At 36.7% G+C, this 25,649-nt stretch overlaps 1 protein-coding gene across 5 annotated transcripts in view; it reads left to right on the top strand.

Annotated features, from left to right (window-relative positions):
* The window catches only part of CNTN5 (contactin 5), a 745,090-nt gene that overhangs the window by 351,285 nt on the left and 368,156 nt on the right, over positions 1-25,649 (top strand). For all 5 annotated transcript variants that reach the window (XM_075417787.1, XM_075417816.1, XM_075417827.1 and 2 more), the window contains exon 3: positions 3,706-3,835. In XM_075417787.1, coding sequence (XP_075273902.1) covers positions 3,778-3,835 — 58 coding nt within the window. In that variant the 5' untranslated portion in view covers positions 3,706-3,777. The remainder of the gene's footprint in view (positions 1-3,705; positions 3,836-25,649) is intronic.

The raw sequence follows: 25,649 nt of genomic DNA on the forward strand, positions 1-25,649 counted from the left end.
ATGCAATATCTATGTCTTTGTCAGACTGTAAGAATGGTACTCCTCAGTTCTTAGATGTGCGATAACCCTACCATGTTGCTGTGCATTCCGTTTGTCCATATGGCCAGTAAAGTGTTTGTCCGGTATCCCTGAAGAAACATGAAATATAGTAAAAAATAAGTAAAGATGCAAGATCATTTCATTATGATAATAATGAAGATTTCTAGGCAGATTTTCAAAAAGTTGTACGGTGGCAATCTTTCCTATGCTTGTTTTGCCAGCAATTCTGCTATGAGATAAGCAATACATTTATACAACAAATATCCTCATAGGAAGGTCAATGTCCAACATTCGTGACTTAATTCAGAGCCTGTCCCTGTCATTGTGTTCTGCTTTTACATTTTAATATGCCTGTGTGACAGGACTGAAGCTTGTTTTACATTGATAGGGTCAAGTTATGTAGGTCACAGTTAGGAGTTGTCACTTAGAAGTTGTTATAGCTATTTAGCTAAAGGGTCCTCATCTGGCAGAAGTTGTCATAACTCTGTTCTCTTTAATGAAACTTTCATTAAAAGTATATCCTTTTCCCAAAGAGCTTAAAATCATCATGTTTCAAGAATGCAAAAAGAAAAAAGTTCATCTTTTATTATGATGTTCCCATTTCTTTGCTCCAGTTGTTCTTCATCCTGTTTCTGCTCTACCAACCACAACCTTTAATATTATTGACAGTCTGATCCAATAGGCACGATAATACCTAATGATAATAATGATAACAACATTCTCATACTTTAATGCTTGAAACTGCTATATTTTCCTCTGTTTATGCAACAGAGAAATCACTAAGTTAACATAATTTCTGTGTTGCACCATTATAAAAGCAGCTGAAGAGAAGTGAGAAAAAGAGAAAGAGTGACAAAGCTGGGGGAGAGCAGGGGGGCATGTGTTTGGGGGAAGTTGTGCTGTGTCCTCTTTAAAAGATATGGCCATAGGGAAAAAATTAAACACTAATGAAAATACTTATTTCCCAAAGGCCTGGCCAGCATTGAACGCTGAACAAGAAAATTCACTAACCAAAGGAACACAGTGACAGAAAAGCAGATTATCACTGAAGAGAAAAGCAAAGGCAGCTGACATTAATAATTAATTCAGGAAGGTTTCCTGTGGAGGTTTAAAAGAGCTACAGGCACTGTGTGTAAAGTCACTTGACTACCAGATTGTTATGTTCACTTTCAGAGACACTGACATTAAGGTATACACCTGATATTCAGTTTGCCTGGTCTGAGTTACCCGGAAGGAAGTGCAATCCTAATTGGGAATTTTTAGCTGTGTTCATAGCTGTGCCTGCTGTGCTGTGTCAATGAAAGCTGACAAGTTACACCTTTAAATTGTTGCAGGAATAACTACCAGCACTAAAACAGATGCTGTCATCTTGTGCTCAGACTGTGTGTGTCTATCTGTATATGCATGCATGCATGTTTGTCCATTTATCTGAGGGAAAGACTGTCAAAATAGATAACAACTAGAGATGGTCAGAGAGCAGTTGAAATGGAATAATCTAGTGGGAACTTACTTTTACATTTTACTCTTACATCATCCAGTGGGAACCTACTCTTACATCATGACTTAGACAGCAAGATCGAGTGCACCCTCAGAAAGTTTACAGATGACACCAAGCTGTGTGGTGCAGTTGACACACCAGAAGGACGGGATGCCATCCAGAGGGACCTGGACAAGTTCAAGAAATAGAACTGTGTGAACCTCATGAGGTTCAGCAAGGCCAAGTGTAGGGTCTTGCGTCTGGATTGGGGCAACCCCTGCTATCAATATAGGCTAGTAGATGAATGGATTGAGACCAGCCCTGCCAAGAAGGACATGGGGGTACTGATGGATGAATACCTGGACATGAGCCACCAATGTGAGCTCACAAACCAGAAAGCCAACTGTGTCCTGGGCTGCATCAACAGAAGTGTGACCAGCAGGTCAAGGGAGGTGATCCTGCCCCTCTGCTCCGCTCTGGTGAGACCCCACTTGGAATACTGCGTCCAAATCTGGAGCCCCCAGCACAAGGAGGACATGGAGCTATTGGAGAGGGTCCAGAGGAGGGCCACAAATATAATCCGAGGGGCTGGAGCACCTCTCCTGTGAGGAGAGGCTGAGAGAGTTTGGGCTGTTCAGCCTGGAGAAGAGAAGGCTGATAGGACACATTCTAGCAGCCTTTCAGTACCTGAAGGGGTCCTATAGGAAAGATGGGAAAAATCTTTTCAGCAGGGCTTGTTGCGATAGGACAAGGAGTAATGGCTTTAAACTGGGTGAGGGTAGATTTAGACTAGACATAAGGAAGAAAGCTTTTACAGTGAGGGTGGTGAAACACTGCAACAGATTGCCCAGAGAGGTAGTGGAGACCCCATCCCTAGAAACATTCACAGTCAGGTTCGACAGGGCTCTGAGCAACCTGATATGGTTGAAGATGTCCCTGCTCACTGTAGGGGGGTTGGGCTAGATGACCTTGAAAGGTCCCTTCCAACCCAAAGCATTTTTTGATTCTATGATTCTACAAATTTTTTTTTTTTTTTCAACTTTGTTGATTTTCTCCTCTGGTCTCTTACAGCGAATGCTCTAACATGCAGAACGGGTCCCCCAAAACAGCAACTGTGGCATATAACTAGGGCGATTATTATCTGAAGGAGTCATACTGTCCCCAAAAGGAGTTTCACTGAGGAACAAAGCTAAATTCTCTTTTGTCTCGTTGTTCTGCCCTGTGGGATTGCTATTGTAGTTGTGGATCACAACCTATAGGGGTTGAAGATTGCTTGGGTTCCAAGAGGAGGATCTCAAAGGCTTCCTAAACATATGCAACTACTGAAGTATAGGAAATGGGCTTTATGTTTGTAGCTTGGTGTTTTTCAAGTCAAAGATCAGAAGTACACCCATGTCCATACATAACCAGTTGAAATGTCTCATATTTTGGACTGAGTTTTCAGTTGTTTAAACAAAAATCTCCAAGTTCACATGTAGTAAAGTTACTGATACTGTTAAAGCAATAGCTAAGAACACAGTGATCGGGGATGCAGTGTACCCAGATGTGTGTACAAGTCATGGTACGTATAGGAAACAAAAATCTGAGAAGTGGTCAAAGGAAGTAAGTATGAATAATTGGTTCTGTATAGAAGGTGGTTGTTTCAAATGTGTTGATAGATTCTTTATACAGTGAGTGAACTGGAAGAAACTGGAATCTATTTCAACCCAATCTGCAAGTATTAAAAATACCTGAATTTTCCTAGAGCAAATTATTATTTTGTCTGGGGCTTTTTAAAAGACTTCGTACCAAATACCAACACTTTGCTTTCCGGAAAAGAGCACATGCCAAGCAATATGCCTGGAATATATTTGCTGTGAAATATATGTGTACTATCTTCTTTTGGCAGTTTCATAATTCAAAACTTCAACATACATACAGCTTTAGGGTTATATCCATATATATATCTACATCTATCTATACATATATATCTCCAAAGCACTACTACAGACATTTCAGCTATTAACACAAGTAACTACTGGAACAAGATTCCTCTGAGTATCTGTCAGGCTACCTGCCCTTGTGCATACAGAGTTCTTTGGAACTAGACTTTTAATTGCATTAGGACCAGCTCTGTCTTTAGAATTGTCTATCATATTATTGGAAGATACTTTTAATTTCATAACAGAGGTTTGTCTTTGTCTCACTAGGCTAAGCTTTAATGAAGAAACGTCAGCATTGCTAACAACTGCACAAAGGAGGACTGAAGACCTTTGGGACCAATGATGTGGTTGTCATGGAAACTGTTTCTGTTTCTGTCACTCACTGGCTGTCTTTCAGGTAAATCAAAACACAAATAAGAAAACTTTGCTTATGGTTTGAAGGCTTTTAACTGAAAACAGAAATAGGAAGCAGTAAAATCATGCCAGAGAATATCAAGACAATTACTAAAACGATTTTACTAAGTGGTGAAGTTGTAAAAATTTAAATTAAGGGATTTACAAGTGCTGTCCATCTGCCTTTAATTTGCACATAAATCTGAATAACATTTGAAAGAGAGGACAGCTACATATCTCATTTGAAAAAACAATAACAACTTTATTATTAAAAAAATTAAAAAAAAAAAAAATCATTAATTAGCACAGTGTTTTCCTAAAGACTAACCGCAACATTTCACGTTGGAATCATGTTCCATTTTTGGAAACTAGTTATTAGGTTGCACTGTTTTTTCTTAATTCTGTATATGATTTATTGATCATTATGGGTTTTGTCTGTGTAGTAAGTGTATTCCTTTTACAGGTTTTTCTCTTGGCCTTAGCTCAGTTATCTTTACCTTTGCAAGTAATAAAATGAGTTAATTAATACTAATTTAGTCTTATCACATGAGAATTTTTCTAATTTGATAGCATATTGTTTTTAATTGATCTTATCTGACTGCCCCATTTTCTTGATGCTGCCCCTTATACTGCCACTTAACGGTTATTAAGCTACTCTTTTCTCAAATTCTTCCAAAACGCATTGGTTTTATGCCATCACAAAATGATGATTAGTAAAAGTCAATAAAATAAAATGTTTTAATTTGTTATAATAATGTGATATTGGACACTGAAGTTTAATAAAGTTCTGTGGATATTAATATACATGCTTTGGATGCATACATGAAACAGTCTGATCTAATCTGATTTTCCTCATGAAGCTTCATTATCTTGTATTATCTAAGTCAATTACTTTTGGACAGGGAATATTTTTGCTTTTTTGTCCTATATTGTCAGGTAAATTATTAATCTTGGTAACATTTGTGTTTTGGTGATTCTAGTAGTAGTGTCTTAAAACCACCATCTATTAGTGTAACTACATATTTTTAAAACTGAAAATTGTATTTATTGTTACAGTTTCCAAGAACTATGATGCAAAATTCAGAAGCATTTCAGAAACTCGAATCTAGAATTTCTTAAAAAAAAAAAAATCTTCTACCTTGTAAATTTATGAGTTAAAAGTCAACATCTGGCAGAAGGTATTACACAGTGAAATCCATCTACCTGAGCCTGCAGTTGGTTTCACATAGCTAAAATCTCCTTAACATCAACTGCTGCTAAACAGAATATTTGTAAGTAGTAGAATTTGCTCCAGATAGAATTGTCTAATTCTGTACAACACAATAGCATGTTGAAAAATTTCTGAGATGCATTTCATATACTGGCAATTCTGTATACTAAAATTGCATGTAAAGGATGAGTTTCAGTTGTTTATCACAGCTGTTGTTTAGGTATGAATAGTAAACCAACACCTTGCAAAGGTTTTAGAGCATTAGAAGCGACAAGTTCTAATATAGCTTTAAAATACATAACTACTTTGGAATTTAAACTGAAAGTCAGTATTTACAGAAATATTTTATTTAAAAAAACAATACCCTGAAAACTTTTGCCAGTCGGTCAGCACCATGTTTACAATTAATTGACTGTTCCTCTCATCTGTTAATTTGCTGCTTCTATCTGATGGTTTTTAAAGCATTCCTTTTTTTACATGTCATTTTTGTTGTGATTCTTTATGCTGCTTAAAGTTTTGTTCCGTATTACAGGAGCAGATTTAGACTCCTGAAAGAAACAATTTTTAGCTACATTACTTGTTTTCACATGCTGTTGGATATAATGTGACAACACATATATTTTTCTCATACACAAAACAAGTTTTTAGCGATTTCATTAATAATAATCATTTATTAGAAAATTTAATGCTATAAGAGCTGAAATGAACCAATTATAACAAAATTGAGTTTAAGCGTTTTTTTAATTAGATCATCAGTGTAACTGGTAATTTACTGCTTCCATACCTTTCATATTTGGTTACATCATTCTGCATTTGGAGCTGCTTTTGAATTATAGCATTCATGTTTACGACTGAAAATAGTTCCTAGAGCTAATGTAATTCAAGGTAGGATAGTAAGTTAGATGCCCGAGTGCACTGTTCTTAATGATAGAGCAATAGATATTGACGCTGCTTCAGTAAGATAAAGTTCATTCAATTCCTGTTGTTTTGGGCGGTGTTAAAATTCAGTACTTATCCACTAAATCATCAGATCATGGGATCACTCTTCTTCGCAGCTGATATCTGGAAGAGAGTATTACATTGTTGTATTGATTCTGCAGTGGTGAGGGAAATCATCCAAGAAGAGAACAGATGACTTCTCTGTTTTGTGTCGACTCTATTTTTATATTATTTTTGTCTTGAAGCTGAGCCTGGTGTTTTGGGTTTTGCTTATGCATGAATGTATCCCAGTATGCTTAAGCTATGTGGAAAATAATCTTCAGGTGGAGAAAAATGTAGAATTTTGTGAATACAAGACTGAGGACTGAATTATGACTTAAATTTATTTATTTTAGTATCAGCAAAAGGTAGTCTGGGACTACAGTTCACAGTTATACACTTACATTCTCAGAAACTTTACATTTATGAAATATTGATAGTTAACAGTGCAAAGAAGATCTCAAAACTGATATGTTGTTTCTTTTCTTATGGTGTATTATTGCCCTTTCAAGCCAAACCGGAGTTGAAGAATTTTAAGTTATCTTTTTAAACCTAGGGTCTACCTCACTTCTGAACTGATAGTTAGAAAAAATACTTGGATTTTGTTTTTTGTTTTTAGTTTGTTTTTTTTTAATTCCTATGAGGCTTTCTTGTAGGGAAAGACCTCAAGCTGTAAGGGAACAGATTACCAAGGGGAAACTGTTGATCTTAAACTCAGAGTAGCCTTTCATATCTGATTCGGTTACAACAATACCTGAAAGGAGTTCAGAGGTAGCCAGCTTAAATTTAAATCAACTTTGTCAGAATCTAATCTGTTGATAATTTTTAACTTTCTTAGGAGGTTACAAATACAAATGTAGTTACAAATTATATGTTCAGGGCATTTTAACATATGTAATTGATTTTTCAGTGGAAAACCATAGGATGGTAGAGTGTATGGCATCAGCAGTTTTGTCTTCTGGATGATTTGGTCACCTGTGTGTTCCACATGCATAATAATGACCTTACGATTTAGACCACACTGTCCTATGTGCCATGGGACTGGGGATATGTTCCCAGGGTTTTACTGTCCTGGTTTTCCATAACCACTTTGGAGTCTGCTTTTATGTGTATAGTAAAGGCTATTTATTTTTGGTTCACTCTAGTAACACCTAAGCAGAGAACCTTTTCTTTGTCTAGAGTTGCTGAGGTTTTCTTGCACTGATTTCTCAGGGAAGGTGGAATTGAATATTGCTGAAAGGCATTGGTTTAAAACAGCACTCCCTAACCTTGGAATGAGACAAACAGGCATGTCTCTTTGTGTTTCATGAAGAGGAGAAATATTTTTAAACCAGAACAAAATAGTATCAGATTATCAGCTCATGGTTAATAGAAAAAGTAAGACCGTGACTTTTATTTGCAGATGTAAGATACTTGACAAACGCCAACTGAAGAGTAGGGCTCCTGACATTCTTTTCAATAATTATTGCTGCCTGTGACAAGATGTTTTAAAGTTTAAATATATGCTAAAGATTACACAGCAGAGTGAACGGTGTATATAGAGTTCTGATACTGTTTTAATCTAATATATATGACTTGTGCCTTTTTGTTCCCCTGCCCATTTATCTGCTTCTTCTATGTTATTACCTGCTGCATGTTAATCAGGTCAAAGCGAGACTCATTTTCTCTGTAAGAGTTTATAATTCATGGCATCAATGAAATTATGGGTATAATGAAAGTAACAAGGATTTGCAAGATAGAAGCAGTACCTCTGAGACCCAGTGGTCACTGCTCATAGCGCAAAGTGGGTAAACATTTGTCCTTAAAACTCATCTCTATGTACCATTCATTTCTTTCCGAATTAAACATTCTCACTACCAAGCAAAGACTCCCCAAATAGTGATTTTTTCTCTGTATTCCTCAGTATGGTTCTCAAAATTAAAAACAGCATGACTTTTTCTGAACAGTTGCTTGCTAGAATATGATGTGAATGGACACTTACAAAAAATGCTCTTAAGTAAGAGAGCACATGTGGAACAAACACAAGTGTTCTGTCTAATTTTGACCTACAGCTGGCAGTGATCTAAGGTGCTTTCTGTCTTTTATCATGTCCATCCCTCTCCATCTGGCTACTTGGAGGCTTTTAGCAATTGTCTCTATCATCTGCACTTATCATCTTCCAAAATGCTTCTCAAACCTGCTCAATATGTGACTTTCAGAATTCCAGCAGCCACTGCCAGGATTAAAATTCATCGCCTAAGGTGCATAAACTCATTAACCAAACCATATAAAATATGCATATCACTCTGAGTGCCAGGACTATTTTTCAGTTTTATTCCTCCCCCTTTTAAACAAAGTCCTTCCTACATTAGAGCAGACATTATGTGAAAGGACGCTTCTCTGTCAAATGAATGATGAACACATGAATGACCAGTGTTTATCATTGATAAGCCTATACAACTGCCCACCTTCCCCACTCCCCCCTGGCCCCACACTGACAACAGTATAGAAAATACCATGCAACCCTGTCACTTTGGATAAATGAGCATAAAAGACAGAGCTCTAGACAAGTACTGGTGCCTGGGGACGATGAAGTTCTCAGCCTTCCAAGTAAAATGGAAAAGTCAGAAAAAACTTAACCTTTCCACTGCCCATCCTGAAATACTGCATTTGCAGACAGTGCAAAGCAAGAGAAGGACGATTTGTTGCAGTGCTGAAATACGAGGTAGCCTGCTACCTACATTCTCCCTCCTGGATTCAGTGCGTAATTGAATTGAGGAGGAAAGCACTTATCTGCTGAATGTTGCATTTTGTATAATTGTTAATTCAAAAGAAGAATAGAAAGATAAAAATTTTTTAGTGCTGCTAGAATCCTGAGCAATCAAGAGTGTTAAAAACTGGAAAGCTGTGTCATGAAAAGAGTCAATTTGAGTAAGCGCAAAAGGAAATATTTTTAGGAGAAATCCTCCAGCTTGTTTGCATAGATTTGTGTGTGTCTTCCATTTTTAAGAACTTCTGGAATATACTATTCAGTTTTTTTATACCTGATTGGAGCTATGAAGTGATATGCTTATATGTTGAAATGTGATGCTTCAACTTGCAGGACACCAAAAGTTAGGCAACTACGAGATGCCTCACTTTTAGCAGGGAAGTAATTGATGCGTAAGGCCTCTGCAGAGTCAAAACCATGGTAAATGTGAGCAATAATTAGAATCAGAACAAAACCACTGTTATCCATACAAGAATCAAGCTAATTATTGATATTTCATGACATGACAGTAGTAATGCATCCATAAATATCATTAACATACCAGAACATATCTTAATTACCTAGCTAACTATATTTTCTCAGTTTAGTACACTCAAGTTTGTTCATTCAAAAGTTCCTGCCTCCTAACAAGCTCTTACAATCGTACAAGCAGTTGTCTAACAAAGTGGTGCTTAGATTAGCACCAGTTTGAAACTGAGATGAGAAATAGTCTTTCTCCAGAAAAGCATTGTGATATCCACTGAAAAATAGATTTCAGTTATTCTACTGTTACCTTCAGTCTGGAGAAATCTTGACCTGCACATCTATCCTCATTTTTGAGTTTCCTCTTATTTGGTGGAGAAGTCTTAATGTGACAAACAGTTTAGCTCAGCCTGCTGCAATCTGATGCTTTTAAAATATTTTCTATTGCATTGGATATGATAGTAAATCACATGTCTTTTACTGATAAGGATATTCAAAAATATAATGACACAATGTTTTTGTGTTAAGATAATGTCATGCTTTAACCCCAACTGGCAGCTAAGCACCAGACAGCCATTTGCTCACTCCGCCCTGGTGGGATGGGGGAGAGAATCATAAGGGTAAAATTGTGCAAACTCGCTGGTTGCAACAAAGACAGTTTATTAGGTAAAGCAAAAGCTGTGCATGCAAGAAAAGCAAAACAGGCAATTCATTCAATACTTCCCATTGGCAGGCAACTGTTCAGCCATCTCCAGGAAAGCAGGGCTCCATGATGTGTAACGGTTATTTGGAAAGGCAAATGCCATAACTCCAAATCTCCCCTCATTCGTTCTTCTTCCCCCCAGCTTTATATGCTGAGCATGATGTCATGTGTTATGGAATATCCCATTTGGCCAGTTTGGGTCAGCTGTCCTGGTTGTGTTCCCTCCCAGCTTTCTGTGCACTTGGAAGCCCAGGCCAGCATGAGAAGCTGAAAAGTCCTTGACTCCCTAACAACAACTAAAAACATCAGTATGCTATCAACATTCTTATCACACTAAATTCAAAACACAGCACTATACCAGCTACTAGGAAGAAAATTAACTCTATCCCAGCTGAAACCAGGACAGAAAATGATTTTACCTTTTTGTCTGGCAGTTTACACAGAAATATCTATTGAATTCAAGATTACAAAATAGAATAATGACTCTACTACTTCATATATTTGTAATGATATTGGAGATGACATTCTGTTGGGATTCAGTCCTGACGTTGTATGTCTGGAGTCTCATCTTGAACTGGAGTCAAAATATCAGTCAGCATTTATCAATTTATAGTAGTTTAGATTAAAGTGTTTGTTCATCCCTCTCCGTCTTTGTGGTCAAATTATTAAAGGTTAAACCTATTTTAACTTCAAAACTCTATCATTTGAAGCTAAGGATGACCAACATCTATATCACTCGTATAATGTAGCATTTATATCAAAGTACAGTAAGAAATGAGTCATTCTGTTTTGCTTGATGATTTTTTATTTTTTATTTCTTAGAGATTTCAGACGGCTTGTTTACTTTTACGGGCTAACAGAAAGTTAATGGGCTAGTAGGAAAATAATGGTAAGAAAACTATAAAAGCATCTTTTTAAAGTTCTGCTAATGGGGAGAAGTCTGCTGTTAAGAAGCTGTCACAAAGACCTGGACAAAACAGCAACCATGCAGGCTGAGATTCATCTCATTTAACTTGAATGTTTAAACCGAAGCACCTGAGTTAGGGAATAATTGATCACCTATCATATGTAGTTAATGGACAGAAACAGCTATTTGTAAAAGGTAGCTATACCTGTCTGAATATGAATTACTTTCTGGAATTCTGCACTAAAATAGACTAATTTCTAACATTAAGGATATGAAGTTAGACCTCTTTCAAATTTGGGGGTGATTAAAGAACATAGAGAGAAAGCATATTTCTGAACAGACATTAAATACTCTTGACAATGGCAGATACAAAGAAAAAAAATCTTTTGTGCTGAAGTAGTGTATACACTATACCTACAAAACTATCCCAAAATAGTAATGAAAGCTTTGACTGAGGAGAAATTAACAGTTTTGAGTGTTGGGTCAATAAGAAGTACCCAGACTATGGGTAGACTATGAATGCTACTTCATCAGGTTGTCTCCTTATCTTGTTTGTGGGATGGCTCAGCATGGTCAGCCACATGTTAGGGAAAATGCTTCTGCCATGGGATGTCAGGAAAAGATCCCTGACCCCCAGGCAGCTTCCTCCTTCTGAGTGTCTTTAGGAATAACAGTAAATAGCACATTGCATTGTTTGCTCCTGGGTGCATTCAGGAACTTTATCCTTAGACCCAGCACCTCCAGTTAGGTACCTTATGCTGGCAAGGCAATACGTCTCTCTCCTGTCACTTAAAAAGGCTTACCCAGTTAATATTTAATAGAGCACTTTGCTTGCTGGGGAAGTCGATCTCTTCTATTTGACAAATGTTGCTTTTTTTCACTCCAAAATAGTGTTAACATTTGTAGCCACTGTAAACAGAGTCACAAAGTCTGTGTAGAGACTAACAGTATAATCACTAGAACAAACTGCCAAACCTGTCTCTCTGCTCCCGTGGAAAATGCTTACCTACAGCCGAAAGTTCAGCTGAACAGAACCATGGAGGACAGCCTTTCAGCTCTATGCAGCACAGTGAAACATGGCATCTGGCAGCTAAAGGCAGCACTCAGGACCCACTGGTTTAATTCATAAAGCTCATTTCTTCCTGTCAGCCAGCAAGATGTTCAAAGTAGTTCTTAATACTTTCCCCAAATATTGCATGTCTTCCTTTTCTAACTACTGCAGTGGGTGACACTTCCCCAGGAGTCCTCATTCCCGGGAACCTCTACTGCTTTCATCCATGCTACTGGGAATTCAGCAGCTGTGCAACATGTTGCAACGGTGATAAGGTTTTTGTAGGAGCATTTGTAATAGGTTTGCTGGTAAAAGTAATCCATTCTGTGAAGTGGCTATCACTTTCCCAAAATGTGCCTCTAGATGACTACTTCTCATGTTCTGAAATAATAAAAACAATAACAGGGGGTCTTAACAAGCAACTGAGCTGTTTTCCCTTTCTTCCAGTACCAGATAAGTGCAAGGAATAGTTAGCTCATAATGCAGAATAATTTCCAGTTTAATGCAACACTAACAGTGTAACAAATACATAATAAAATAAGTCATTAACTTCATTTCAAAAAGTCATTAGAGGCTGGAACAATGTTTCTTAAGCATTGGCCTGGCCTTTCCTAATAAGAATGCAATAAAAAGGCAGTGAAACCTTTGAAATTATGACAAATTCAGCTTTGAAATTAGATGCAATTTTCTAATAATGATGTTAAAACAATATTAGAACAGCTCTACTAAGAGAGATGGTGGATTTGACAACGCTTCAAGTCAGAAAGCAAAATTAAATATCTTTAAAAATTAAATGTTTTATCAAGTTTCTAATAGAAATTCTATGCAGCATGGGAGTCGATGTGTGTGTTGAAACAGAATAATACTGGGTTGCCTTCTAAATAATTTTGGACTGCATTAGTCCCTCTGTTCTTTATTTTTCTCTTTTTTTTTTTCTTTTTTATTTCCCCTCCTTAGGGTTTCGTTGAAAGCAGAGCAAGATCTCAGTTGCTCTCTTCCACAGGGCTAGTCAGAATTTTCTCAATGTGATATCAAATTGTCAGGCTAGAAGTGTTCATGAATTGTTCTGGCACTACTGTCATACAACCAGATGAGCAAGACAGTTGGTTCATGTCCAACTCCTATTTCAAGCAACAGCACCTAGTGCTTTTAACCCTAAGAAACGTCAAGCACAAATCTCCTCATAGAATCTAGTTTACAAGTTGCCTCCTACCTATAGAAATAAAATATAGTAGTATGAAAAATATTCTTTCTTCTATTTGCTGATATTTTTTACATAAAAAGCTGAAAAAAATACTACACTGTACATCAAGACCTTAGGAAAAAAACAGCTGTAAGGGGTTTTTATGTATTTATTTCTCACTACTCAATTCCAACATTAGGTAGCAGGCATACTATTGGAAAAGTTCCCTGTGTCCTTAAGACTTCTAGAATTTTCTTTTCTTTTGTCAGGAATAATGTGGCCAGCAGAACTAAGGCAGTGGTCATGTCCCTGTATTCGGCACTTGTGAGGCCACACCTTGAATACTGTGTTCAGTTTTGGGCCACTCAGTACAAGAAGGACATTGAGTTGCTTGGAGCATGTCCAGAGAAGGGCAACAAGGCTGGTGATGGGAATGGAGAACAAATCTTATTAGGAGCGGCTGAGGGAACTGAAACAGAGGTCAGGCATTGGAACAGGCTGCCCAGGGAGTTGGTGGAGTCCTCGTCCCTGGAGGTGTTTAAAAAATGTGTAGAGGTGGCACTTCAGTATATGGTTTAGTAGGCATGGTGTTGTTGGGTGGATGGTTGCACTTGATGATCTTAGAGGTCTTTTCCAACCTATGAATCTATGATTCTCTACAATACCTGAAGAAGTCCTCAAGTGCTAAAAAAGCTGGTGGGGTTTTGTTTCTCTGTCGAAACAATGTTGATCTTTTTTGAGCAAATGATTTCACTACCATTTGAAAACACTGCTCCTGTTTGGAGCCACCCCAGAAAAGTAGGCATAAAGTATTGTGTTGAGAACAGGATTTATACTTACAAAAATTAATAAACTATGTAAGAACAAAATCTGTCAGTTTCTCCACAACAGGAGCAAGCTGGCTGATATGGAAAGGTCACATATCTTACCAAAAAAAGAATAAGTACACTTCATATCTATGTGAGCACATGAACATAGGTAGCTGTCAGTGAACCTCTTGCTGTTCAAACTTTAAAATGCACTTGTCATCTCTGTAGCTGTCTTTGTTTAAATTGCTGCTGGTAGTTTAATAAGAGGAATTTCTTAACTGTAGTGTAACTAAAGCTCTATCCTAAACTGAATGAAAGTAAAGTGTGAAAAATAAATATCTCTTCTGTCAAAAAGTATGAAATGTGCATATATTGTTCAGTGCTAATACTGTACGAGGCAGAGTTTATTGAGCTCAGTACAGCACCGTGACTGGTAACTGCTTTGCTCAGTGGACTGCTTTCATAGATAGATTTTTCCCTATTAAGTGCAGTAGTGTGAAAAAGCTGATAGTTCTGAAGAAAACATCCTGCAATTTTGGCTTTTATTCAGCATGGCTAGCTGTGCCATGTACTGAGGCTACTTCCAGTAGTGGTTTTAGTTTACTTCACTGGATTTATTAGCCTTAATGTTGGGTATTCAAATAGAAAGTCTTTATCTAGTATTTTGTTGAATACTCCACCAGAGTTGACTTTTGGTTGGGATTTTTGTGTGGTTCTGTGTTTGGGGAGTGAGGGGGTTGTGTAGTTTTTAATTTTTTTTAACTTAGCACCACTACAACTAATGCAGCTCATGAGCTCAGTGGTTAAACATTTCATGTACTCTTGATGTCCGCTGGGGTGTGAGCCTTGTGGTGAGTGCACCATGGCCTGTGCTTCTAGTGTTTGCCATGAATACGGTGTGCAACTGTGAAAAGGAGTGTTTTAGTCACGGCACTATAGGTAGCATCAATTTGGCTCAGTACAAAGCTGTAGGTGGTTTGCAGTGGCTCACCACACAGCCATTAACCATATCATCTTTGCTCAGCACAGAATTGCAAGTAATAGTATTTAAACTCCCTACAACACTGTGAGTCATGGCATTCTCATCTTGTCCAGGAAGAAATGTGAAGGCAGGCATTTCGACTGAGCCTTTGATTTAAACCAGTCAGGTAAGGAAAGAATATAGTCTCATCATCTGCAAGAGGATGTGGCATCACTGAAATTTAAAATGATTAAAAAAGAACAACGGATCCCAGAGTCAGCCGATTTCAGAAGAAAAAGATTACTATATTCATAAAAGTCTCCTGACATGAGCACCAGTGTAACTTAACAGTTCTGAATCTGTCTCTTGAGATGCCACTTTTCTCTAAGCCCTGTGGATACTACTTTTAAATGAGGTGCTTGAGCTAGATGACTATAGCAAGTGGTGCGAATATTCTTCTCTAACTCTCACACTGTTGTTCATTTGCCATTGAAGCACTAACCTGCTCAAAAAGTTGAAAGTGGAAAACCTCTCACAAAAGATTTTAGAATGGATAATATGCTATGATAAAAAGTAGAATGAAAACATTCTGAAATCATAGAGTACAGAAATTAATACCTTTTGCTTCATAGCTAATTTATGCTGTGCTAAGCTATTATAAAATGAGGTTTGTGACAATCCGTTCTAAATCTGCGTACGTCACAGATGGGCAGAAGTGGGGAAATGAAATGTTTACATCTGCAGGTACATAAACTCATCTTGACTGTGTGTACCTGTTCTCTGATTCGGAGACCTTACTCACCTGAGACTACAGGAAACATTACATTTCTGTAGAGTTTGCATCTGTGCCTTTAGTTTGCTTTCTATAATATCGTAGAATAATTAGATTTTGTTGAACATAATTAATCTTCAAAGTAGCATATTTTGCTGTTTGTAGTATATTTCTTCTTCATTGGACAGTTCTTAACATGTCTTAATGGGTAATCTGCTGTGTCAGATTTATCACTTCAATACATTTAACATTCATAATAGAGGTCATATAAATGATAGTTCAGTCCATGAGTTTGAGAATTAAACTATAGTGGAAAGAGTAGAAACCATCATTTCAACGACGATTCATCAAATTCCTTCACTTTTAAGTGAAAGCTTGGAAAACTTACAAAAAAATCAATAAAACTGGTATTAAAAAGGAAAAGCAGTATAGGCAATAAAAACTTAGGTTGTCCTATTTTCTCCTGTTTTCTCTGTAGTAGTAGAGTTCTATGGCATTTCCAAATCAATAATTTTGATTATTTTACATAACCCAGTAGACACATTTCAGTTAAAAGTGCTGTTATTCAAGAAAACATTGGAATGCTGCAGAATTATAGAAAGCATTGATTTTACTCTAATTTGAGACTTGTAGAAACACCACACAAACCATTGTGGATGGAGTATTATAACATCTCTATTTTAACATATCAAGTATTTAAAAACTTCACCAGTTAACTCAGTTGTAAATTGGTAATCCTTTAACGCTTTATCAAAAAGAATGGTGAAGACCATCTGACTCATTTATGAAAAATGGAATTTATGGCATCTTAGTGCCTTAGAATTACAGAAAAAAAAAGGATGTGCAGAAATATCCAAGGTTAACCAAGTACTTTTACTTATCCATTAGCTATTAAATCTTTCATGTGAAATAAATGACCTAGACCCAGCAGTCTCGGCCATCAATGGTGCCAATATATTTTTTATTGATTAGTTCCTTATACTCTTTGTATTTGAAAACTTCACATATAGAATTTTAAGTTTTGTAGGAAGAAACTGATAATCTGAAAGACAAACTCACTTTCATTACGTGTGAGCTTAGATGTTTAAATACATAAGAACATTGTTCTAAATGTTATATTATTCCCTCTTGGACATTCTAAACACATATATGAATTAATTCTTCAACTAAGTTACAATAATTTATTGCCCAGTGCAAGATACAGTCTGTGAATATTATACCAGTGATGAACGTAAATAATGAACAAATCAGGGAATTCAAACAGGAATGCTCATAGTGAAATAAGTTGTTGTCATCATTGGTTTGGGCATTGCTTTCCTCATTGGGTGAAATCTAGTATCTAATTTAGTGTGTCTAACATCTGGTATAGCTTGTCTACATTTAGTTTAGCTTGTCTAACAGGAAAGAGTGCAAGACAAAAACAATCTAAAAGCTGAACAGTTGGTACCTCTAGTTTCTATTGCATTCTTTAGTTTTAAGTTTGTGTCATCATTAAAGATTCAAGAAAAGTTCAGCTACATCTTTCAGGATGTCAAAAGAAATTACAAATACTTGGTTTGGCAAGATAACCTGTGTGTGCTCCATTGTGTTTCAGATTTTCCTCTGTTAGAGTACATTTAGGACTGGAAAAAGGCATGAACCTATGAAAAAATGAAAATAAACTTCCTCTAAAACTCTCTCTCAGTCTGCTGTCTTCTGTTCTTCACAGTCTTAAATAAATGCTAATACTTATACTGTAGTCTGTGGTAGTTAAAGCTAGAAATTTACATTGTCCCGCAAATTGCGCAGAGGGTTACTGTGTACTGTAGTGCAATCTGACAGTATAGTGGACAAAGCAGCCTACCTTTTCTTAGCAGTGTTTTTAAGTTTTGTGAAGTTTTGCTGTACCTGTCACCACTTCAGTTCTCCAGACAGTGAAAGAAATCCACAGAGCTTAACACGGGCTATAAAAATTGGAAGCAATAATAGCATTTTTGTTGTAACTTGTGTTGCTTCTCTCACTTATTTCAACTGCTTGCATTTTCAAAATATCTTTTATAGCAATAAGGGAGGAAAAATTCCTTTAAAATAATAAAAAAAATAGTCTAAGAAAAATAAAGTAAGAGATCTAAAGCAAAAATTTAACCTTCTACCTGTTTGTGATATATGAAAAAAATGTTCATTCAGTTCAATAGTCTTTCCAAGTAACTCACAAGATCTTTTTCACTTTTCACTTTTAGGTTTCTTCTGGTCAGCTGTGCTTATATTTGCTGATAAGGTTTTAAAGGTGATAAGAATTTTTATAACAAGCAAAATACTTGAACAATGATTAAATAAAATGTTTTCTGACTTAAGAAAGTTATGTTTAAAAATATTTCTAATTCCTAACAATACTTTAAAAAGGAAAATATTGAGTTCCAAAATAAAATAGTTTCCACTTCATTAAAGTATATTTTATCATAAGTTATAAAGTACTGTAATGAACTTTTCTTAATTCTCCTCATTTTTGCATGACTTATGTCAGTGAAAAAGCTCATTTTTAATACTGATTAATCTTCCAACTAGAAAGAAAGCATATGTATTTCTACAAAGGCTTCTCTTTTCAGACCTGAATCTTACTAGAACATTTTTATTACAACTATTCTTGTGAACTGTTAAACAAATTTCTCCTTTCCGTCTTTTTCTTACACACATCCATCATTTTTCCTTCCATAACAGCTGGTTAGGGAAAGCCCCATATTATTTCACTCAACAGTGTAGGCAGTGCTGCAGAATATTGTAAAAAACTCTTAGTTCCTACAGTATTTAGAGGTATCAGATAGAGATATTAATGATCTGTGTAAAATATATAAAGATGTAAGTAATTTTTCAGACTGGCTTAAGGGAGACAAGTCTTACTAAAGACAGAACTAATCAAAGTGTTTGTGATGTTTTCTTGATGTTTAAGAAGTGAGAAACTGTAAAATAAAAAAGCTAGTTCTTATCCCAGTGTACTATTAATGAAGATTTTGTGGCGTGAAGTAAAAGTAAAGGATTAAAAATCAATCTATGTCCTGTTTCTAAATCCACAAAGAATTTTAATGTATCTGCAGAGAAATTCATCAAAACTGCTTTCCAGGGCTCTGATCACAATATTCTCATAATTCATTTAGAAGTAAATTTTTCTAGTATTTGGCTTAATTTATCTAAGAGTAACCAATAAAAAAAAAAGTAGCAATTAGTGAGTAGCAATTGGTAAGTTCATTCATGGTTCGGAGCCTTGAAACTTGTCTTTGCTCTGGTTGTGAAACCATATCTTCAGCATGTTATATTGTCTGCCCAGGGAACCAGAGTGCTGTGGAAGGATTGCCATGTCTTTGAGAATCTGTATTCTAGGAATGGGTTGGGTTTGCATTGCTGGTACAATCAGACATAATTTTTAAAAGTTTTTGCAGTTGAACGCAGAAAATGTGTTTTATTCCTTGCAGAGATGTTATTGTTAGTGTGGAATTTGTTTTGTTCTGGTGTCAGGTGAGACATGACCACAGCTGGCAGTAATAGTAGTATCAGTTTTCCTCTGTCCTATGTTTAAATTGCAGATGGCTAAATAGCTAACTTTGTTTTTAAGCTTTTATTATGAATTCCAAGAATCACACACTTAGAGATGATTAATACTCAAGGTCACACACTAGCTGAGATAAACAACCCCCTATGTTCTTGACATAATAATATAGCAAGATTGTAAATCAAATTTTAGATTAACAACATATGATTATGGCAGTGGGCAAAGATTTCTGTTAATTAGTTCACAATTAGTGCTTCTTATTTCTAATCTCAGAGTATTAGATATTGATGGAATTAATAGATTAGTAGCTTCATCTTAATGGTGTCAAACAGGCCAAAATGCAAACAGGGTTTGGTTTTAATGGGATTTATTGATTTATGTGCATATGCTATTTAATCAGTTGTGTGCTTGACCTACACAATTGCTTTATACTTTAGCTTATAAAGAAAATGCAGGGACCTCCTTGTAATATAAGGAAATAATCTGTGGTTTGAAAAAAATTCCCCATCATGCAACTTTCAGGATTTGCAACTAGTGCTGTTTCTGCACGTTCCTCACATGCTACACCCCGTTCTCCTAGCAGCAAGTCTATATTGCCTTCATTCTTGCTTCTAACTGAATTTAGAAACAATAAATTCCAGGGACTGTGTTGAAGTATTATGTACTGAGCAGAGTCAGAACCTTAGACATTGTGCTACATAGAGATGTTGCTATAACCTATTTCAAGATATCTGCATGTGCTTCTTCAGAAACATGTAAACATCACAGATTAATAAATGTAAGATCAAATAATCAGAATAGTTTTATCTGGAATGTTTAAACAAGCTAGAGAATTTTAACCTGTATCTCCTGCAACTGCAAAAAAGTGTTAGTCAAATCAACTGTTCTAATCTCTGTGTCCCTTCAACCAGGCCCAAAGAGCATCCCTGTAATTCACAAGTGGAGCCAGCCAGTGATATTTTCCTCTTAAATGGTATAGAAGTAAAAGCATCCTTGTACCAGCATGTACTACCAACTATTCTTTAATCTTCATTTTGCAAGAATATGAATTTCAGGTAGCCCTCTTGCCCCTTAAAAAGAAAGAAATAAAAAGAAAATAAAGAAGCCAAAAAACTGTTAAATAGCTAGTGGTCCTTAAATGGAGTCTGCATTAGACCTTGGATGAGCTGAGCAGCCGAGTGAGAAAGGCTCACTCTCTTTTTACTGCTGATAGGGTGAGCTGAGTTTCATAAGTCAGGCATGTCAGTTACACAGTGTTCTTTTTTGCAAGATTAAATCAAATCCATCTATTTTATACAAATACATTAGTGTAGATTTCTGTAAGATCCTTCATCCTCGTGACAGATTTGTGCCCAATCACTGATCAAACCTAATTTCTGTTGCCTTTTCCTGAGCTTTTTAAATCTCTGACTAATTTACTCCCCCTCCACTGGCAAGTGAAATTCAGCAAGTAAAACTAATAACAGTACATTCACAACAGTAGGAGGGTGGGTTTTTTTGTTAATTTTGTTGGATTGTACATTCCAAACGGTTAAAATAAAATTTACAACACCCTGCTCTCTTAACAGTAAAGTAGGTTGCAATGAATTTGCTTTAATGAAATTAAAGCCATAGAGTATGACAGGAGAGTCAGTCCTTTGGTACTTGCCTGAATTCGTAATAGATGCAAGTGTAAAAATCCAAATAATTCATGTGGAAATGTAGATTTTTTCAAAACGCTAGGAAAGATTTAGAAAAGTATATTCTCAGTCCACCATCCAACTACAAGTTTCTAACTATCTTGTCTGTGGACTTGTAGAGATTTAATTTCTAAAAGAAGTTTTACAGATACCTTGTAAAACTGTACCTGAATTTATCTTCCAGACAGAAGCCCTATTCAGTCCTGAGGTCTACAGGATTTGGGTTTTTTTGCTTTCTAATTAAGACAAAGAACAATTAGGTTTTTGAGTTTTAATTTTTAAAAGCATTATTTTGTCTAAAAACAGATGCAGATCTGCTAAAATATTTATGGCTTCATATAACTGGAGTACATAGATTTGCTTTGTAAATCATCCTTCTATGTAAGAATTTCAGAAACGTATTTTTACTGCCTATACTAGCCATCCAATTCACACCCATGAAATCAGGAGTCTATCATGCATATCATCAACAAAGAAATAAATAACACTCCTGAGAGATTGTTTTAACATCCAGGCTGAACGCTTTGTTGGTGCCTATTTTGACCCATTGTTTCCAAGCTGAGTCACTATCTACAAGATAACCATGACTTGATCTCATATATAGGATACTAAACTTCTGATATTCCAGCCACTTGCCTGTTGTGAAAACAACCTTTCCAAATAAAAAGGTCTTGATAATTTTAAGGGACATGCGCATACCAAAACTCTTTATTTTTTTTTATTCTCCATACCTAGTAGGTAGAACTGCCAAGCTGCTATAAGTATTTCTTACTTTTACTTCAGTTTAAATTAATTAATGGAGGATTATATATTTCCTGATTCCATGATTTCATTTAATGTGTGCACATTTGTGTGTTTCCTGACCCCACACGCTTATTAATCTTTCTTACTAGTATTCTTCTGGTGCAGTGTGGTTCTTAAAGTGCATACTTTTTTACATACTTCTCCTTATAACTAGTATAAACGTGTTGGATAGACACCTGGTAAAGAACATTTCTCCATTTCTCTTCTTGGTATTTTTTCAGATTTGTAACCACCTTGCCTTATTCAAGAATAATGACAGCATTTACAGTGTTTCAAGAAATAAGGGAATAGCATCATAACAAATTTCTGCATACCAAAGTTTCATGGGACTGTTTGGAAGACCAAGCATGCAATTCACTGTTCTTTGATAAGTCAGCAAATCAAATCATCTACCAGTGCATTGTAACTGGCACTACCACTCCCACTTTTACTTCACAGTTATTGAGAATATTTAGGGAAAGGGGCAATGGGCAAAAACTGAAGAACAGGAAGTTCCATCTGAACATGAGGAAGAACTTCTTCCCTCTGAGGGTGGTGGAGCACTGGAACAGGTTGCCCAGGGAGGTTGTGGAGTCTCCTTCTCTAGAGATATTCAAGACCTGCCTGGACAAGGTCCTCTACAGCCTACTGTAGGTGACCCTGCTTCGGCAGGAGGGTTGGACTAGATGACCCACAGAGGTCCCTTCCAACCCCTACCATTCTGTGATTCTGTGATTCTGTGATTCTGTGATTCTGTAAAGTGGAAGTATGGGATGTTAGAAGATGTATAGTTTCCAATAAGTTTCACCTTGTTCCCCAGGTTTATCTCTTCTTGTCATTCAGTTAATTTTTACATTCTTTTTCACATCATCTCTGTGTGAATTCTCAAAGTGAGCAACATAACTGTGTGACAACGACAGGCTAAGTAAAAGCTGTTAAATGGGTTCTGTTTAAAGGAGTGGAGTCCTTCAACCGGATTTTAGCAATTAACTGAAGAGTTTAAAAACAAGAGCATAGTCTTCCTTGACCCCCTGCATTATCAAGAAAAGAAAAGGCATCTCAAGAAGGTTCTTCAACTCAAATTAAGATGCTAAAATTATCCTGTGGTGATCTGTCTCTCTTTCCCCATTGTCAAGGGTGTGGGTCTTGTTTAGTCAGGTAGGTAAGAAATGTGAACTAGAAAAATAAATTGAGATGGATTTAGTCCAGCCATTAGCCTATGGGTCCAGTACTTTCAATGCACAAATGACTAATAGCAGGTGAAGAAGCACAGGAATCCAGACTGAGATTATCAGTGATGAAATTATTTTTTTATATAACTATAAACTTAGAAGATTAATTCCTCAAACACAGTATCCCTCAAAACCAGGACCTGAATTCCTTCTTCATCTGAGTCTTTGCTAGTAAGACTTGCCTTCCGAAATTCAAGGACCCAGAGACAAGAGGGAAAGTCTGGAGCAAGGAAGATGTACCCTTAGTGAAATGGAATCAGGTTAGAAAGTACTTAAGCAAACTGGTGAGAGAATAAATAGGGCAAACTGGACATACATCCATGGGATCTAATGGGATGCACCCAAGGTACAAAGGGAGCTGGCTGATGTCATTATGAGGCCACTTTTGATCATGTTTGAATAATCATGGGGATTGGGAGGGGTGCCTAAGGTCTGGTGGAAAGCAGTTGTCAACTGCCATCTTCAAAAAGGGCAAGAAGGATCCAAGGAACTACAGACCTGTCAGTCTCACCTTGATCCCTGAGTAGGGGGTAGAACCACTAATCCTGGAAACCATTTCCAGGCACGTGAAGGACATGAAGGTGATCAGGAGTAGTCAACATGAATTCACCAAGGGGAAGTCGTGCTTGAACAACCTGATAACCTTCAATGATGAAATCTTAGGAACAGCGTACTGTCTTGGTAGATGAGGGGAAAGCAGTGGATATTGTTTACTTTGACTTCAGTGAGGCTTTCTACACAGTCCTCATAAGATCCTCATAGGTGGGCTATTGATGTATGGGTTGGAGGAGCAGACAGAGACTGGCTGAACAACCAAGCCCAGAGGGAGGTGATAAACAACACAAAGTCTACTTGGAGGCCAGTAACTAGCGGTGTATGGTAGGGATCAAGACTGGGTCCAGTCCTATTTTACATCTTCACTAATGGTTTTGATGATGGGATAGGTTGTACCCTTAGCAAGTTTTCTGTTGACACAAAACCGGGAGTTTCTTAGAGTGACTGAGAGGATCATGCTGCCATCAAGAGGGACCTTGACAGGCTGGAGAAGTGGGCTGACAGGAACATCATGGTGTTCAACAAGGAGAAATGCAAAGTCCTGCACATATGGAGGAACAACCTCAGGCACCAACATGTGCTTGGAGCCACCCACCTGGAGACAAGCTTTGCGGAAAAGGACCCACAGGTCCTGGTGGACACCAGGTTGAACATCAGCCAGCAATGGGCCCTTGCCACAAAGAACACCAGTGGTATCCTGGGCTGCATTAGGCAAAACATTGATAGCACTGGTGGGGCCACACCTGGAGTGCTGTGTCCAATTCTGGACTCCACAGTACAAGAGAGACATGGACATACTGCAGGGAATCAAATGAAGGGCCATGAAGTGGCATATTTCTCCTATGTGGAAAGGCTGAGAGAGCTGGGACAGTTCAGCCTGGAGAGCAGAAGGCACAGGGGGATCCTACTGACGTATATAAATACCTGAAGGGAGTTCCCTTCCAACTTCAGCCTCTTTGTGAATTAGTTAAGCAGTAAAGTTAAGACAGTCAAAAACTTCAAAAAATCAATATAGGCACCAAAGAGTTTGCCAAGAAGCAGCAGTCGTGCCAAAGTTATTTTTCTTAACAGAAGGATGAATGCAATAGACCTGTTTTCATATGGTTTAATCTTCTTTATGCCTCATGTCTTCTTCTTCAGTGGATGTTAATTTATTTCTCTGTGTCTTTGTCTGCTCTCAGAAAGTCAACAGATGTTGGGCATTAAGTTTGCCAGTTAGAAAGGCATTATTTCTGCAAAGCAAAGTAAGAAAATCATCTTTCTTTCTGTTAGTTGAACTTTACATATGTGATAGATTAGTTGTAGCAACTTTTTACCATTTCCTTCTCTCTGTTCTCACTTCTTCCCTCATATCTTCTGTTTACATACATTTTCTTACCATCTCATTATTAGACAAAACATGCTTCCTAATACTGCTGTATTAGACATTACATTAGTCTACCCATTTGACTTGTTGGCTTCAAATCTTCTAAAGTACCCTGTACTGACAGTAAAGTAGAATACTAAAAAACATACATAGTAATTTTACAGACCAAGGCTTTGTAGTTATGTATTTTCTAATGTATGCAGTGATTATTTTTCCCTGTCTTGATTTGGGGTCTCTAGGTGCTTAGCTTGAGAAAGCAACAGGGAACTTAGTATGAATTTAAAAGTACTGTTATGCCAAGTGCATTAACTGAGGTTTGCAACAGTTTGCTGTCGTGAAACAAAAATTCTTTAGAGATTTGTTGGCACTAAATACAACAGCAGAAATATCACCAGCAGCATGTTCTTTACATTCCCAGTGGAACCCAGAGGAACTCTGGCTGCTTTCCTTCCTCATTTACATTTATTTTCTACTTGTTCAGCAGAGTTCAGAAAGAAGAAAAAAATTCAATTTACACAGGTGTCTACATTGTTCTTGGTCTTCTCCTGAAGAGATCATCAAAATACATGTTGATGATTTGGAATATTTTAAGCAGGAGGAAGAGGAAGGGAAACAAATTCTGTATCTTTAGATTAATAATATTAATCACAGAATACAAAAGTTTACAATTTATACTTATTTTTCTGCAGTCTATTTTAGAAGAAAAAAACAGTGCATTTCCATTTCCTCTGTATCTTTTAGGCATACTTCTCATTAATCAATTTTAGCTAGAATTTGTATGTGTATATGTGTGTGTATTTGTGTGCATATGATTTATTTTATTTTTCTTGGGAATTTTGTGGTATATTTTGTGTAAGTTTTCTAATTTTGGTAAGTTTCAAATAAAATATTTTAT

Source organism: Opisthocomus hoazin, chromosome 1 (genome assembly GCF_030867145.1).
Source record: "Opisthocomus hoazin isolate bOpiHoa1 chromosome 1, bOpiHoa1.hap1, whole genome shotgun sequence".
In the NCBI taxonomy this organism is placed as follows: Eukaryota; Metazoa; Chordata; class Aves; order Opisthocomiformes; family Opisthocomidae; genus Opisthocomus; species Opisthocomus hoazin.